The sequence below is a fragment of the Oryzias latipes genome, chromosome 21 (assembly GCF_002234675.1).
Source record: "Oryzias latipes chromosome 21, ASM223467v1".
Taxonomy (NCBI): Eukaryota; Metazoa; Chordata; class Actinopteri; order Beloniformes; family Adrianichthyidae; genus Oryzias; species Oryzias latipes.
The window spans coordinates 31,093,654-31,108,806 of record NC_019879.2 but is presented as its reverse complement, the minus strand read 5'-3'; the positions used below and the strand labels follow the sequence as shown (position 1 = coordinate 31,108,806).

General features: G+C 51.9%; 2 protein-coding genes across 6 annotated transcripts; one reads left to right on the top strand and one right to left on the bottom strand.

Annotated features, from left to right (window-relative positions):
* LOC101171978 (fibrous sheath CABYR-binding protein) lies at positions 1–7,696 on the bottom strand. Of its 3 annotated transcripts, none has more exons than XM_023950718.1 (7): positions 7,532–7,696; positions 6,353–6,452; positions 2,976–3,877; positions 2,735–2,897; positions 1,213–1,276; positions 242–366; positions 1–154 (listed from the first exon to the last, which is right to left on the bottom strand). In XM_023950718.1, exons 1-7 carry the CDS (start codon positions 7,574–7,576, stop codon positions 123–125), a joined length of 1,431 nt encoding a protein of 476 aa, XP_023806486.1. In that variant the 5' UTR covers positions 7,577–7,696; the 3' UTR covers positions 1–122. The 3 variants fall into 3 exon arrangements, with proteins under 3 accessions (XP_023806486.1, XP_023806485.1, XP_023806484.1); XM_023950717.1 differs by having other exon boundaries at positions 2,735–3,166; positions 3,221–3,877; XM_023950716.1 differs by having other exon boundaries at positions 2,735–3,877.
* A 2-nt stretch (positions 7,697–7,698) lies between these two features.
* wdr4 (WD repeat domain 4) lies at positions 7,699–15,022 on the top strand. Of its 3 annotated transcripts, none has more exons than XM_011473634.3 (12): positions 7,699–7,839; positions 7,922–8,126; positions 8,549–8,617; positions 9,361–9,492; positions 9,574–9,730; positions 9,937–10,049; positions 12,449–12,509; positions 12,601–12,720; positions 13,260–13,324; positions 13,503–13,689; positions 14,091–14,169; positions 14,435–15,022. In XM_011473634.3, the coding sequence occupies exons 1-12, from the start codon at positions 7,809–7,811 to the stop codon at positions 14,620–14,622; spliced, it is 1,407 nt and encodes a 468-aa protein (XP_011471936.2). In that variant the 5' UTR covers positions 7,699–7,808; the 3' UTR covers positions 14,623–15,022. The 3 variants fall into 3 exon arrangements, with proteins under 3 accessions (XP_011471936.2, XP_020557782.1, XP_020557781.1); XM_020702123.1 differs by having other exon boundaries at positions 7,725–7,839; positions 7,951–8,126; positions 13,260–13,323; positions 13,493–13,689; XM_020702122.2 differs by lacking the exon at positions 7,699–7,839 and having other exon boundaries at positions 7,915–8,126; positions 13,260–13,323; positions 13,493–13,689.
* Positions 15,023–15,153: the final 131 nt, after the last annotated feature.

Sequence of the window (15,153 nt, the reverse complement as noted above, 5' to 3'; positions counted from 1 at the left end):
GCCCCCCCCAACACAGAAACACCCATGCCCCCCCCCCCCAGAGTCCAGATCATCCACTTTCCACCTGGAGCTTCAGGCAGATGATTCACTGGAAGAACAGGAGAAGGTTCTTCTGTCCTCCTTCACTTCTGTGAGCCTTCGTCCAGCCGAGGCTCTGAAACACACAGAGCAGAGGTCCGGTTAGACCCAGTCAGACCCGGTCCGATCCGGAGTAGGCCGCCTGACCAATGAGTGGACTCACCTGGGAAAGAGAACTCTGGGAAGGACTCCAGGTCTCCACCTCCGTACAACCTCTGCAGCTTGGCCACCTCTTCTGCTACAGTCTTCTGGTAATCTGCGCCGGCGTCCAGCAGCCCCCCAGCTGCCCTGCAAGGGGGAGGGGGGGGTCGTCAGCCATATTTAGGACTCACGATGTATTCATCCACCGAGGGAAATAGTCCCAGAGAACCTGACTCACGCCCCACCACTTCCTCCCAGAAATCTCCCAGCAGGAATCTGTGCGACTCCTTTGTGTTTGAGATCACAACAGGAAAAGAAAAAAACTTCTCTGGAAGGGAAAGGCGAACAGCAGAGAACCACGCGGAGAACCACGCGGCGGTCACAGCGCCGTCATCCGTTTCCTGTCGTCCGGTGAGAGTCTGATCCACACTTCAGGCTCCCGCTCTTGGTGGAGCGGCAAGCTCATTCAGGTAGACCCAGCCTCTTCCTGATCCTGCTTCCCTGCTTCAGACTGTTCGACTCGATGCTTCTGGCTGCTTTGACTTGATGGGCGGAGCTCTAAAATCTGGGCGTGGCCAAAGACTCAGGAGTTTTTTTTAAGTAAACCTGTCTCCTTCCTGCTCTCTCACTGTTGGAGTTCTCGCTAATGTTACGGGTACGAGCAAATCCGGTTTGTCTTCAGCAGATGTCTGCTGCCTTCCTGTTCTTCTGCTTCCTGGTCCCTGGCGGCTGCTCGCTCTTGCCCAGATGCTTCAGGGATTAGCATTCGCCCATCTGTCTCTGTTTGGGCCCCCCAGACTCCAGCAGGTGCCCCCCCGTCTAACCGAGTCTGGTCCCTGATCTTCTGTTCAGATGGAGTTTTGCTCTCAGAACAGTGATCACACCAAGCAACATTCGTGTAATCTGCTGGTCACCTAACTCGGTTAAAATAACCGGTTTGAGAACGTCGGGTGGAGAACTGACGGCAGAAACTCACGTGAAGCTGCGACTCACCGGCTCTCAGAGGAATACTGACGAATAGAGTCCAGGAAGAGCTTCTGGATGGGGTCCAGCTGAGCTGAGGACCACAGAGAGAACACAAAGATCAAACCAGGCCCACGTCAGCACATGTCAGGACAGGAGGACGACCACAAGCACCGTGCACGGGACAGCAGCCGAACACACAGGTGAGACAGGAAGGAGAGTCAGCAGGTGGAGCTGCTGCTGTGGAGGTGTGATGTCAGCAGCACAGCCTCCTCAGATGGGCGACAGACGACGGCAGGTGACAAGGACCCAGAGCAGAAAGTCCAACCCGGACATGGTCCTGGAGGAGGTTCAGAGAGGATTCCAACCAACACACTCAAGAATCCTGATGACCTCAGATGCTATTCTAAAGGGAATCTTCTGGTGGGTCCAGAACAGCAGAGGTTTAATGAAAGTTCCAGAAGAACCAGAGGAAGTGGAGGTTCAAAGATCCTCGGTGGAGATGTCCTCTGTGTTTTACTGGACAGAGACACGATCACGGTGGGAGACCATACCCATCAAATAGCCCACCAGGATGTCGAGTCCTTTCATGGGGAGTTTGGAAACACTGATGACCATAGAATGGATTTTTGGGAATGGAAGATGAAAAAGTGTTTCAGGTCATCAAATGAGGCAGAGGAAGTCTTCAAGGTCAAGAAGAAAATGTGTTGAACATCTGACTCAAGCCCGGACAAAGCCCCGGAAGGTCCTGCCCGTCGGGAGTTCAGAGGAGGAGCAGAGTTCCTCTGGAGGAGGTATGTTGGCCCCAAAGCCCCCCCACCATTAAAATAATAAGAAAACTGTAGATGATCAAGAAGCACAAGCACAGCTCATAATTAGAGGAAGATGGTCATCATCATCATCATCAATTCAGGTAAATTACAGATCAGAAGGATGTGTGGTGAGTGGGGGGTCATCCTGATCGAGTGTCACCCATCTGCCAAAGCCTGAAAGAAAGAGAACCCCCCCCAAAAGAACTGGTTTGGTGATTGCTTCTTTGAAGGTGACCTCACTTCCTGTTTTCAATGAAGGTCTGACTCCTTCAATGTTCCTCAGACCTCAAACTGGCTCCTCGCCATCAAAGACTGACGTCCATCTGAAAGACTTTGTCTTTCATTGACCCCCCCCCCCCCCCCCCACGCTTTACAGGAACTTCAGAGAAGTCAGAACCTCCAACAATCAACAGGAAGTGACCTCACAAGCAACCCGAGAGGAGACAGGCTGTTCAGAAGCTGCAGGGTCAGAGGTGAGGAGCAGCAGACACATTGACGTTAGTGAGACCCCTCCCACACCGAGGAGCAAACACAGGACAGCTTAGCGACAATGGGGGGGGGGTTGGGAGGTGTGAGGCATTCAGGAACAAGAAGGGACAGTTAGGAGCAGCTGTGAGTCTACCAAGGAGAAGTTCTTCATCCATGCTCACTCTTTAACCTTAAACTCTAGAACCTGCAGAGTTAACGTTGCTGGGGGGCCCACAGAGGAAAAGAGAGGGGAGGGGGGGTTCGGTGAGTACCCTCAGCTGGTCCCTCTGGTGCAGCAGAAGGCTCCTCCTGCAGATTCTCCCCTGCAGCTTCGCCCGCAACTGGAGCAGCATCCAGCAGCTGCTCTGAGGAGGAAACTCCAGCCTCTGCACCATCCACGGCCGGCTCAGGGGCCGCTTCAACAGGGGCCGCTTCCACGGCCGGCTCAGGGGCCGCTTCAACAGGGGCCGCTTCAACAGGGGCCGCTTCCACGGCCGGCTCAGGGGCCGCTTCAACGGGGGCCGCTTCCACGACCGGCTCAGGGGCCACTTCCACGACCGGCTCAGGGGCCGCTTCCACGGCGCACTCAGGGGCCGCTTCAACGGGGGCCGCTTCCAAGACCGGCTCAGGGGCGGCTTCCAAGACCGGCTCAGGGGCCGCTTCCGCGACGGGCTCAGGGGCTGGTTCCGCGACCGGCTCAGGGGACACTTCAGCGGGGGCTGCTTCCACAACTGGTTCTGCAACCACTTTAATGGGGGCCGCTTCAACGGGGGCCGCTTCCAAGACCGGCTCAGGGGCCACTTCAATGGGGGCCGCTTTCACGACCGGCTCAGGGGCTGCTTCCGCGACCGGCTCAGGGGCCACTTCAATGGGGGCAGCTTCCGCGACCGGCTCAGGGGCCACTTCAATGGGGGCCGCTTCCACGATCGGCTCAGGGGCCACTACAATGGGGGCCGCTTCCACGATCGGCTCAAGGACAGCTTCCGCGACCGGCTCAGGGGCCGCTTCCACAGCTGGTTCTGCGGCCACTTCGACGGGGGCCACTTCCACGACAGGCTCAGGGGCTGCTTCAACGGGGGCCGCTTCCACAACTGGCTCCGGTACCGCTTCATCCGTGGTGGCTTCCAATACTGGCTCTGGGGCAGCTTTAACAGAAGCTGCTTCAAGCATCGGCTTTGAGGAAGCTGTATCCACCACAACAGGTGGTGGTGCCTCAGCAGCTACAGCAGGTTCATCTGTGGCCCTAGGAGTGGGCGTGGCCTCCACGGCCTCAGGTGCAGTGACAGAAGGTGGCGGCTGTATTGCAGCAGAAACTGCAGCTTGTGCCGCGGCAGAGACCTCCTTCTTGGGGACGTCAAAGGACTTGTGCTGAATAAGTTTTTCTATATCAAAGTACGTTTTTGGGTTGGCTTTGTCTAGATGGGGGAGGGAGGGGGGCAAACAGACAAAGTTACTGTTGGAAGCGAATCTGGTGACAAAACTGTGCACCAAGAACGCACACTAATCACAACATTGTGATTGGACGTTCGGACAGAACGTCCAACAGCTTTGTTCTCTACAGACGGAAAGAACGTCCAACAGCTTTGTCTCTACAGACGGAAAGAACGTCCAACAGCTTTGTTCCTACAGACGGACAGAACGTCCAACAGCTTTGTCTCTACAGACGGACAGAACGTCCAACAGCTTTGTTCTCTACAGACGGAAAGAACGTCCAACAGCTTTGTCTCTACAGACGGAAAGAACGTCCAACAGCTTTGTTCCTACAGACGGACAGAACGTCCAACAGCTTTGTCTCTACAGACGGACAGAACGTCCAACAGCTTTGTTCTCTACAGACGGAAAGAACGTCCAACAGCTTTGTTCTCTACAGACGGAAAGAACGTCCAACAGCTTTGTCTCTACAGACGAAAAGAACGTCCAACAGCTTTGTCTCTACAGACGGACAGAACGTCCAACAGCTTTGTTCTCTACAGACGGACAGAACGTCCAACAGCTTTGTTCTCTACAGACGGAAAGAACGTCCAACAGCTTTGTTCCTACAGACGGACAGAACGTCCAACAGCTTTGTCTCTACAGACGGAAAGAACGTCCAACAGCTTTGTTCCTACAGACGGACAGAACGTCCAACAGCTTTGTTCCTACAGACGGACAGAACGTCCAACAGCTTTGTCTCTACAGACGGACAGAACGTCCAACAGCTTTGTCTCTACAGACGGACAGAACGTCCAACAGCTTTGTCTCTACAGACGGAAAGAACGTCCAACAGCTTTGTTCCTACAGACGGACAGAACGTCCAACAGCTTTGTCTCTACAGACGGAAAGAACGTCCAACAGCTTTGTTCCTACAGACGGACAGAACGTCCAACAGCTTTGTCTCTACAGACGGACAGAACGTCCAACAGCTTTGTCTCTACAGACGGACAGAACGTCCAACAGCTTTGTCTCTACAGACGGAAAGAACGTCCAACAGCTTTGTCTCTACAGACGGACAGAACGTCCAACAGCTTTGTCTCTACAGACGGACAGAACGTCCAACAGCTTTGTCTCTACAGACGGAAAGAACGTCCAACAGCTTTGTTCTCCACAGACTGATGTCTAAAACAACAACAGGATTTGTCTGGCTTTAGGCCCGTGGGAGCAGGCCCTGGTTCTAACACTCTAAACGGGCCTTCCTCAGAACCTGCTGGATAGAGGGCCCGTTAGGCAGAAGCTGCGTTTAGAGACCTGAGCTGGAAGTCTGGTTTAGCGCCACAGAACGCCTGCGGCTTGACAGAACCGGTTCAGCTCTCCCTGCTGATCGGCCCCTAAATGCCAGGAAGGTGATGAGGCGTTAGCGTTCTTCGCTTCAGAGGAGACACACTAACAAGCTGGTCCTTTTCCACTAAGCTGGTACCAGTTCCAGTCCAGACCCAGAGGAGGTTCTGAGGCCGTCCACCTCCTAAACATTGGATCTCTATAGTGGTTCTAAGCAGAAACCGAGTTTTTGGTGGACCACAGTGGACAGCTGGACTGGGCTGATTAGATCAGGGGTTGGGGGTTCTCAGGCTGACAGAAGAGCAACCACGAGGTCAGAACAAGGACTTGCAAAGGAAGGACCGCCTCCTCCACGTCTACAATCTCTGCCTGAGTGTTTCTGCTCCTCTGCTCTGGTGAACTCAAGCGTGTTAGATGGCGTAGGAACAGCTCTGACGTGGGTCCAGACCTGAAGAACCAACAGTGAGAGTCCCGGCGCGACAAACAAGAACAAGGTCATTTTAAATGGAAAACCGACACAAGGGGACCTGAGGTCCAGTTCTTGAAGGACTGCCATAGTGAAGCAAACAACCAGCGCCTCACGTCTGACTCCCCGTTTACATCCAGGAGTACGTTCCAGTGTTAAAACCTAAGTTCACCTGGTCGTACTTCCTACTACACACTCTGTGGTCTTCCTCATTTTCACAGGACTGACTCATTTTAACCACCAGCTTTTAAACTCCACCCACTTAAGAGCTTTCAGGGCTCATAACCGATCAATCACCTATCAATCAAAAGACCACGCCCCCATTCTAACAGTAATAAACTTAAATGAGACATAAACCACCTGCTTGGCATCGGTTCCTTGGTTTAGTTCATTTTTCCAACAAACCTCAGAACCAACTCAATGGAGGAAGTGGGAGGGGCTAAAGGCAAACAAGGCAGAGCCCAGACCATCAGCTCCCTCCTCTGAAACCAAAGCCAGTCCACAACTCTGCTGGACTGGAACTGCAGGCAGAGGTTCTGAAAACAGAAGCCTGCGCCACCAAGAGGAGAAGCCAGAAGTCCTGAATCTGTGCAGCCATGTTTGGAGCAGAAAAACGAGGCTGACGCCACAGCGGAGGAGGAGGAGCTTCCGCCACACGTCCACGTCTTACCTGGCCGGTTCTTCTTGGTCGACTTGTTGGAGCCTCCAGATTTGGTGCTGAAGGCTGCAGACGTTCTACCCAGACCAGTACAGCTCTCGGCCTGCAAACACTAAAGACAGAAACCAACTTCAGTGAAGTTCTCCCAGGACCCAACAGAACCGGGACGGATCTGTGTGGAGTTAAAGCGAGGTTAGAGGAGGAGGTGCGCTCCGATGGAGAGCCTCACTCCATTCAGACTGAAGACAGACACTGGCAGCTTCACAGGGAGGAGGAGGAGAACTCAGGGTTATGTGAGGCTGCAGAACATCTCAGAACCGGTCTTTGGCCAGTTCACCTCCATGTGTTTGAAGAACCTGTTTGCAGGAGGACATTACAATCTCAACCGGTGTGCAGGTCCAAACCGGGGCGGCAGATGTTTGTCGGTCCTAAACTCAGAACTTCAGGAGCTCAGTCTTCTGTCTATTTCCACTCTGGAATTCCTGGTTCCAGAAATGCCAGCGCTCCAGGACGCATCCGGACAGCTGCAGGGGGCTGTCGGTGTCACAGGTCTAACGGGTCCGGACACACTTCCTCCTGCTTTATGGTGTCGGTCCATTTAGCAGAACACCTCTGACTAGAAGGTCCAAAATAATCTGATTTATGCAGAACTCGCTGCTCAGTTCAAAAGATGTTTTTCTACAAATAAACTTTATTAACCAAACATCTGTACGTATCGTCAGAAGAACACAGCGAATAAAATGATGATTCCATCTGAGTGGATGAAAACATAATGAAAAAGGAGGAAAGTTTAGAGTCTGAATTCCTGAGAGGTTTGCTGTGTTTTTAACGTCACAAATGAAAGTAGAGAAAGACGGTTTCATGTGGCTATATTTACATTTATGTCTATGGAATTTGGCTAAAAGAAGATTTTCATTGAGTAAATGGACCTTGTGTTTTCAGTTTCTTCAAATAATGTAAAATAATATTATGCAAATAAAAAACAAACATGAATAATGTGTTTTTTCCAGCCCGTTTTGAGCACAGGTCCAAAATGTTGTACATGAACAGGTCCAAACAAATGTGAAACGGTTCCGAATGACTAATGCAAACAGAACTGCTGGTGTCGATATCCTTTTGCACAGCTCTAAAGATCAGAACCTGCAGAACCAGGGCTTGAATGACCCAGAATCCTCTCGGATTCGGACTTACTCTCGTCCGGAACAGGCGTCCCGTCCTCAGCAGAGCAGCCGCCATCTTTCTGCTGCAGCCACGGACAAGCAGCACGAGCGCAGAGGAGCACGAACCGAACCGAACCGTACCTCACGGTCCAGGAGAGCCGAGCGTCACCTGTGATGTAACCCAAAATATGTGCTCGACCTCCCGCCAATCAGAGTAGGGACAGCTCCAGGATTGGGCCAATGAGATTATACGGATTTCACGCCACGCCCCCGGCCCCTCCCACAGCCGAAGCCTTCGCGAGAACATCATGTTTGGAAAAGTAAAACATCGACATAGAGGTTCGGCTTGTTAGAATTTTCCCACATAATCTGTTTGGTTCCGGAAAAACGATGAAATGTTTCTGTATCTGACTGTCTTCAGTTTATTTCTCTGCTCGTCCTCTGGGGCAGAAAACACACGAAGAAGAGACTGGAGGAAACGTGACGTCATTTATAGGCGACTGCGCGCGTGTCTGTCTTTCGGTGCACAGACGGCGCGGAAACATGAGGACCCTGGGCTTCTGTGGAGACTGGCTCGTGACCAGCTGTGGCACGAAGCTCGTGGCGGTTCACACGAAGGAGGACAGGTGAGAGCCGCGCGTGCCGCTGCATCAAGGACCACCGCGTGCTCCTCCTGGTAGTTGGGCTCTTCAGTCACGTGATGCAAACAAAACTAGTGCGAGCTGTTGGCTCCATAGTAAAATGATTGAAAAGGAAGCCTATGATGATGATGATGATCATGAGGGTGGAGATGAAGGTGGGACTTGAGTTTGAGGTCCGTTAAGATGGTTGAAGGCAGAAGAGATGGGATCAGGGCTGTTGATGAAGACTATGATGAGGAAGACTGTGGGCAATTTCTGATGACGTTATGGCTCTTGATAAAGATGATGATGGTCTGTGAAGGTCGAGCAAGTGGCCACGCCCTCTGTCACACCAGCAGATCAGACGTTTTCCTCACCTGAAGGTTGTGAAACGACCACAGCTGAAGCACTTCCTGTTTGACCTGCAGAGAGGCGTTTGTGTTTGACTGCAGCCTCGCTGAGAAGAAGCCGAAACAGACGAAGGGCGATGACACCAGGTGAGAACATGGAGCAGGAGGAGCAGAGGCTGATGGGAAATGCAGGTAACCTCTGAAGGCCCGTACACACCGGGACGAATATTCGCCAGGCGTTTTTCGCCACGTCTTTTGTGTTCACACCCAGGCGATTTTCGCTGACGATGAGCCGAGCGAACATGCAATTTCATTCCCTGACATTAGATGGCGCTTAATGTAAACAGAAATACTCCTGTACACAAGGTGGCGCTGCGCAACTTTACGATTCTTAAAGTCGCTTTTCACTCAGAAGAAGAGAGCAAGTATTTACGCGCTAGTCAGAATCATACAAAGAAAACATGAATATTTCAAGCACCAGTAGCTCCAACTGGTGCTTGGTTCGGGGATATTTAAGAATGTCCGTCATTATTTCTTCGCGGCAGTGTAGACGCTACTTGGCGTCTATCTTCTTCGCTGGTATGTGTGCTCAGCAAGGCAGTTTTGTGTTTGAGCGCCCCCAAGTTGTGTTTTACTGTAACTTCAGAAGCTCCAGACACGTGTGCAAAAGCGCCATTCTCATTGGTCCAATAGATTTAGACGCGACGCGTCGGAAAAAAAAACGAACCCGAGGCGTTTTTTTTTTGACGCTTTGGCGCATGGCGTTTTTTCGCGTCGGTGTGCACACTCTCATTGGTGCCCTTTGTTTAGTCACGAGGCGTTAAACGTCGGCGAAAATCGCCGGCGAAATTCCCCCCGGTGTGAACAGGCCTTAAGTCTTATCTTTTCAGCGAGGAAACGGGAAACGACGAGGTGCTCGCCGTCGCCACATCTGCATCTGGAAAGTTGTTGGCGCTGACTGATGACACGAAGAGGCTGGTCCTGTTTGGCTGTGAGCCCTCGTGGAGATGCATCAGCACCAGGTGAGCTTCACCTGCGTGGCCACTGAGCGCCGCGTCATGTCCGGACCCGGTGCAACAGCAGCTTCTGCCTCTGCGGGGCAGGTGGGTGGTCAGGAGGTGCACCGCGCTGACCTTCAGCCGGGCGGAAGACGAGCTGCTGCTGGCCGACAAGTCTGGAGACGTCTACAGCTTCTCGGTGGTGGAGGCGCAGAGGGACGGCGAGCTGAAGCTGGGTCACCTGTCCATGCTGCTGGCTGTGGTAGGACGCTACACTCATGACGGCAGGTTTAACAGCAACCGTTCTGTAGAGAGCGCCGGCGTCACGGAAGGTAAACGCTGAAGATCATGAAGCATAAGCTGAGCTGAGGAGAACCAGAACCCCGAGGAACCCTCTGCTCTGATGAGAACATCCACCTGAGGGGCCGGGACCCTGACCTGCCCCTCCCTCTGTGTGCCCCCCTCCAGGTCATTTCTCCAGACGACAGGTTCATCATCACAGCCGACCGCGACGAGAAGATCAGGGTGAGCCACCGGAGATCCCCCTACAACATCCAGGCCTTCTGCCTCGGCCATCGACAGTGAGTGTCTGAGCCCGGAACACCGGCCCGGTCCTCCCAAGTCCACCTCTGTCCTCAGAGGCGGGTCACAGGGGCAGAACTTAGGTCTGCCAAGCAGAACCAGAACCTGCACTCATCCACGTTAAAGGGAGCCGTCGGTGGATCTGATGTCTGCAGCCGGATTCAACTTCCTTGTTCTCTAGACTTCATGTAGGACCCATTAAAATACATCCATTCCCCCTTAACTACCCCCTTAACAGTTAAGGGGGAAGCTGAAAACCAGAAGCCATAACGAACCCGAATCCATGGAGTTTCCAACTGTACCATCAGCATCCTCGGAACAGTAGAGATTCAGCGCCACATGTTCTAAACGTGGCTTTAGCGTGAGAACAACCGTCGTTCTAAAATAAAACGCTTCTGTTCTGCTAAATCCAGATTTCTTTTATTTTGAAGGCTTGAACGATTTTCTTCTGTTTTCTCTCCGTCTACTTTCTCCACAAAGAAACTTGAAAAGACTTTTGTTAACTTTGCTAGTCATGTGAAGAAATTAGGACCCCCCCCCATTAAAGTCAGCTCTGTCTTAATAATGTTAATAATATATAATGTCCAGTCTGATCTGGAACATTTTCTAAACAAAGGGATTTACCGAAACAAGCTAAAACATTACTATTATTCTACTCAGATCTGAACAAAAATCCCATTTTATTGGAGCTCAACGTTTGGACCTCCTGCATCCTTAAGATGTTTTTGCTCCTTTGGCTGAAATGGCGTCTTTTCTGTGTCATGATCTACGATCCGTCAATTAAATGAGTCTTAAGGGACAAAACTTAAACATAAGCAGGAATTTAGGAAACCCTAGAAAATTCTAAACAGGCTTACATTTTTAATGTCAAGTTATTTTGCTTGGATCACTCGGTGATGTCCAAGCGTGTTCAAATATGTCCAAGCGTGTCCAAATATGTCCAAGCGTGTCCAAATATGTCCAAGCGTGTCCAAATATGTCCAAGCGTGTCCAAATATGTCCAAGCGTGTTCAAATATGTCCAAGCGTGTTCAAATATGTCCAAGCGTGTCCAAATATGTCCAAGCGTGTCCAAATATGTCCAAGCGTGTCCAAATATGTCCAAGCGTGTCCAAATATGTCCAAGCGTGTCCAAATATGTCCAAGCGTGTCCAAATATGTCCAAGCGTGTCCAAATATGTCCAAGCGTGTCCAAATATGTCCAAGCGTGTCCAAATATGTCCAAGCGTGTCCAAATATGTCCAAGCGTGTCCAAATATGTCCAAGCGTGTCCAAATATGTCCAAGCGTGTCCAAATATGTCCAAGCGTGTCCAAATATGTCCAAGCGTGTCCAAATATGTCCAAGCGTGTCCAAATATGTCCAAGCGTGTCCAAATATGTCCAAGCGTGTTCAAATATGTCCAAGCGTGTCCAAATATGTCCAAGCGTGTCCAAATATGTCCAAGCGTGTCCAAATATGTCCAAGCGTGTCCAAATATGTCCAAGCGTGTCCAAATATGTCCAAGCGTGTCCAAATATGTCCAAGCGTGTCCAAATATGTCCAAGCGTGTCCAAATATGTCCAAGCGTGTCCAAATATGTCCAAGCGTGTCCAAATATGTCCAAGCGTGTCCAAATATGTCCAAGCGTGTTCAAATATGTCCAAGCGTGTCCAAATATGTCCAAGCGTGTCCAAATATGTCCAAGCGTGTCCAAATATGTCCAAGCGTGTCCAAATATGTCCAAGCGTGTCCAAATATGTCCAAGCGTGTCCAAATATGTCCAAGCGTGTCCAAATATGTCCAAGCGTGTTCAAATATGTCCAAGCGTGTCCAAATATGTCCAAGCGTGTCCAAATATGTCCAAGCGTGTCCAAATATGTCCAAGCGTGTCCAAATATGTCCAAGCGTGTTCAAATATGTCCAAGCGTGTCCAAATATGTCCAAGCGTGTCCAAATATGTCCAAGCGTGTCCAAATATGTCCAAGCGTGTCCAAATATGTCCAAGCGTGTCCAAATATGTCCAAGCGTGTCCAAATATGTCCAAGCGTGTCCAAATATGTCCAAGCGTGTCCAAATATGTCCAAGCGTGTCCAAATATGTCCAAGCGTGTCCAAATATGTCCAAGCGTGTCCAAATGTGTCCAAGCGTGTCCAAATGTGTCCAAGCGTGTCCAAATATGTCCAAGCGTGTTCAAATATGTCCAAGCGTGTCCAAATATGTCCAACCATACAGGCTTTCAGAGGATCTCCTCATTTTTTCACATGACTTTAGTTTGAGGACCTCAGTTCAGCAGGCGGAGCGGCTCCTGCTAGAAATGGGACAGGTTGGGTAGGTGGTGGTGGGGGGGAGTCGGGACCCCTCCCTCCCCCCCTCCCTCCTCCAGTCTGAGGTGATGAAGGTCACCTGCTCTCTCCTCAGGTTCGTCAGCGCTCTGCACATCCCAGCGGGACGTCCTGATTGGCTACTCTCTGGATCAGGGGTATGTCCCCCCCCCATCACACACGTGTTTGTTGTCATATGGGGGAGGGGGAGCAATATGGGGGTGTTAAACCAAATGCTGTACCTGCCAGGACGGGACCGTGAAGCTGTGGGAGTTCGAGTCCGGCCGACAGCTGCAGAGCTGGGAGCTCCAGCAGGACGTGTCTGCAGCTGAACAGAACCAGAACCAGGTCCATCCTGCTGCAGACCAGGTTTGTCCTGCAGTCTCTGTGTTCTTCAGGGGGTTTTGAAGGTTCCATCTGAGTCTTTGACATCCAGAGGAGGCTGGATGTCAAACACGGAACCGAACAGTCCAGAACGTTATATCAGACCCGGACTGGATCAGACTGGAACCTCGTCTGAAAGGTTGGTCTTGTGTAGAGTTTTCCGATGATCATCTGAGGTGGACGTGGAGCCCTTCTCCATGACTGACGGCAGAAAGGTTCTGATAGGTTCTGCACTGAAGCTCCCGGCTGTGAACGGCAGACTGAGCATGTGCAGAGGCTACGGAGGAGCCTCGTCCGGCTGTGGATCTTGGTGCAGGTCCTCTTTCTGGGTCAGTAATGAAGGTGGAAGATCTCATGTTCTGAGATGCCGACTCAGAACCGGGTTTCCAGGATCAGAGTAGAAATGAGGTTTAGGCTTAGTCTGGAGAACAGAAGGTGGATGCAGCAGAACGTCGTCCCACAGCTGGGCTGTAGATCCGAGGACTTTCAGGATCTGAGCATGTTTGCTCCTCTGTATTTCCCAGGATGCAGCTGTTTGCAGCGTCACCAGCTCGCCGGATGCTCACCACGTGGCCATTCTGTGTGAGAGGTGAGTGACGCTACACGCCTGGCCCTTCAGCCTTTGCCTTTAACACCTGCTTCATCCAGACTCGGGTCGCCCGGTTCTCGTGGGGTTCTAGACACAGACAGACTGGCAGGAACCTCAGAATCTGTAACGGTGGTCTGAAGTGGATTTCCTGGAACCTCTGTGTCCTCCGTCTCTGCAGAGACTCCAGCCGTCATTTGTTCTGTCTGGACTCGGATGGAGGGACTGGCTTCGGCCCCCCCCACATGCTGTCTCTGGCCTGCTCTCCTCTGGACGTGAGCTTTGACCAGGAAGGCCGGCTGTGGGTTCTGATGGACTCCTGTGAGGACCCGGTCCAAGTCCTCTGCTGCAGTCAGAGCGGCTGGCAGGTACAGGTGGTGGCTCCATTCTGCTCATGTGGGGGGGGGTCTGTCCCAGAAGCTCCAGGCTTTGGTCGGGTTGATCATCTTATAACTGATAGATGGAAAGTTCTGCACCTCAACAGAACCTGACCCAGAGGATTTCTTTGAAAGCTCCCACCTCCAGACCACAGCGTCCGGGTCGGGTGGAGATCTGGGTCACGGCAGCTCCTCCGTTCTTCTCCTCGTCTTCCTTCTTATCGTATTTTTTAACGAGGGGGCGGAGTTCTGATGGTCCGTTTGGATCAACGTGTTGGCCTGCTGTCTCCAACAGATCCGGCTCAGACTAGCTCAGCTGATGTACTTGGATTTGGTTCTGATCCAGTTTTGGTGGGAGGTGAGCGGCTCATAGTCTGTTTTTCTCCCCCCAGAGCCTCAGGGGGGGGAGTGGGGGTCCTGAACTCTGTCGAGTGATGGGAGGTCTGAAGCCCCACTGGAGCCGTTCTGAGGGTGAGGCGCACACACGCACACATACACACGGAGGAGAAGGCACACACACAGGCCCACACACACACACACACATGGAGGAGAAGGCACACACACAGGCCCACACACACACACTCAGACACACACAGCTACACAGACCCACAAACGGATGAAGAAACATAAAAGCCACAGATCTGAGTTCTAACAGAATCTGGTGGTCCAGTCAGCACCTGTTCGGATAGGTTAGGGCCTCGGCCCAGTTTCAGTGGTTCTGTTCTCTCCATCCTAGCGTCCACCAGGAGCTTCCAGCACCTGTTCAAGGTGAGCTACGACAACGTGACGTCGTACCTGCAGAAGAAGCAGCAGCGGCTGGAGGAGCAGCTGAAGAGGAGGGCGGCGCAGGAGGAGAAGAGCAACAAGAAGTCCAGGGGGGAGGAGTCCAGCCCGGAGAACCCGGAGGAACCGGAGAACATCTGAACATGTGCTGAACCCAATCAAATGCTCCAGAACCGTGGGAGGGTCCGAGGACCGCTTTAGCTCCACCTGGTCTGGACTCGGAACCAGACCTTCAGAGGAGGTCTGCTGGACGGATGGATCTTCCCAGCAGAGCCAAGTCTTCATGGACTTTGTTTCATTGACTTGACATTGGTTCTAGCAGAACCCTGGAGAGGTTCTTCATGAACATTCTGGACTGATCCACTTCCACGACTCGCTTGATGGTCCTTCTAGAAGCTTTTTGTCAGAGCAGCTCTGTGATGCCTCTGCGGTCATCAGAACTTTGTGTTTCATGACTGAGAGAAGGTCTTCATCACTTCTTCACCGTAATCCAGTTGAACTTTGTTTTTTACATCTCAATAAAACCCCCCTCACCCCGTGAGGTTCTCCCCGATCCTTCTGTGAACCAAGACTGGAACCTGTTCAGGAACCAGATCTACTGGCACCAGATGGTTTCTGCAGAACCTTCATCCACCAGTAGATTAGTTTGTTCTACTGCAGAACAAACGCCCA

Bases quoted from the DNA above. Each gene is read 5' to 3' on its own strand.
- LOC101171978 (XM_023950716.1), bottom strand. From the start codon at position 7,576: ATGGCGGCTGCTCTGCTGAGGACGGGACGCCTGTTCCGGACGAGA. The intron at 6,453-7,531 runs GTAAGTCCGAAT...TTCTGTCTTTAG, and splicing joins GACGCCTGTTCCGGACGAGA to TGTTTGCAGGCCGAGAGCTG. The intron at 3,878-6,352 runs GTAAGACGTGGA...TCCCCCATCTAG, and splicing joins GACCAAGAAGAACCGGCCAG to ACAAAGCCAACCCAAAAACG.
- wdr4 (XM_011473634.3), top strand. From the start codon at position 7,809: ATGTTTGGAAAAGTAAAACATCGACATAGAG. The intron at 8,127-8,548 runs GTGAGAGCCGCG...TTTGACCTGCAG, and splicing joins GTTCACACGAAGGAGGACAG to AGAGGCGTTTGTGTTTGACT. The intron at 10,050-12,448 runs GTGAGTGTCTGA...CTCTCTCCTCAG, and splicing joins TTCTGCCTCGGCCATCGACA to GTTCGTCAGCGCTCTGCACA.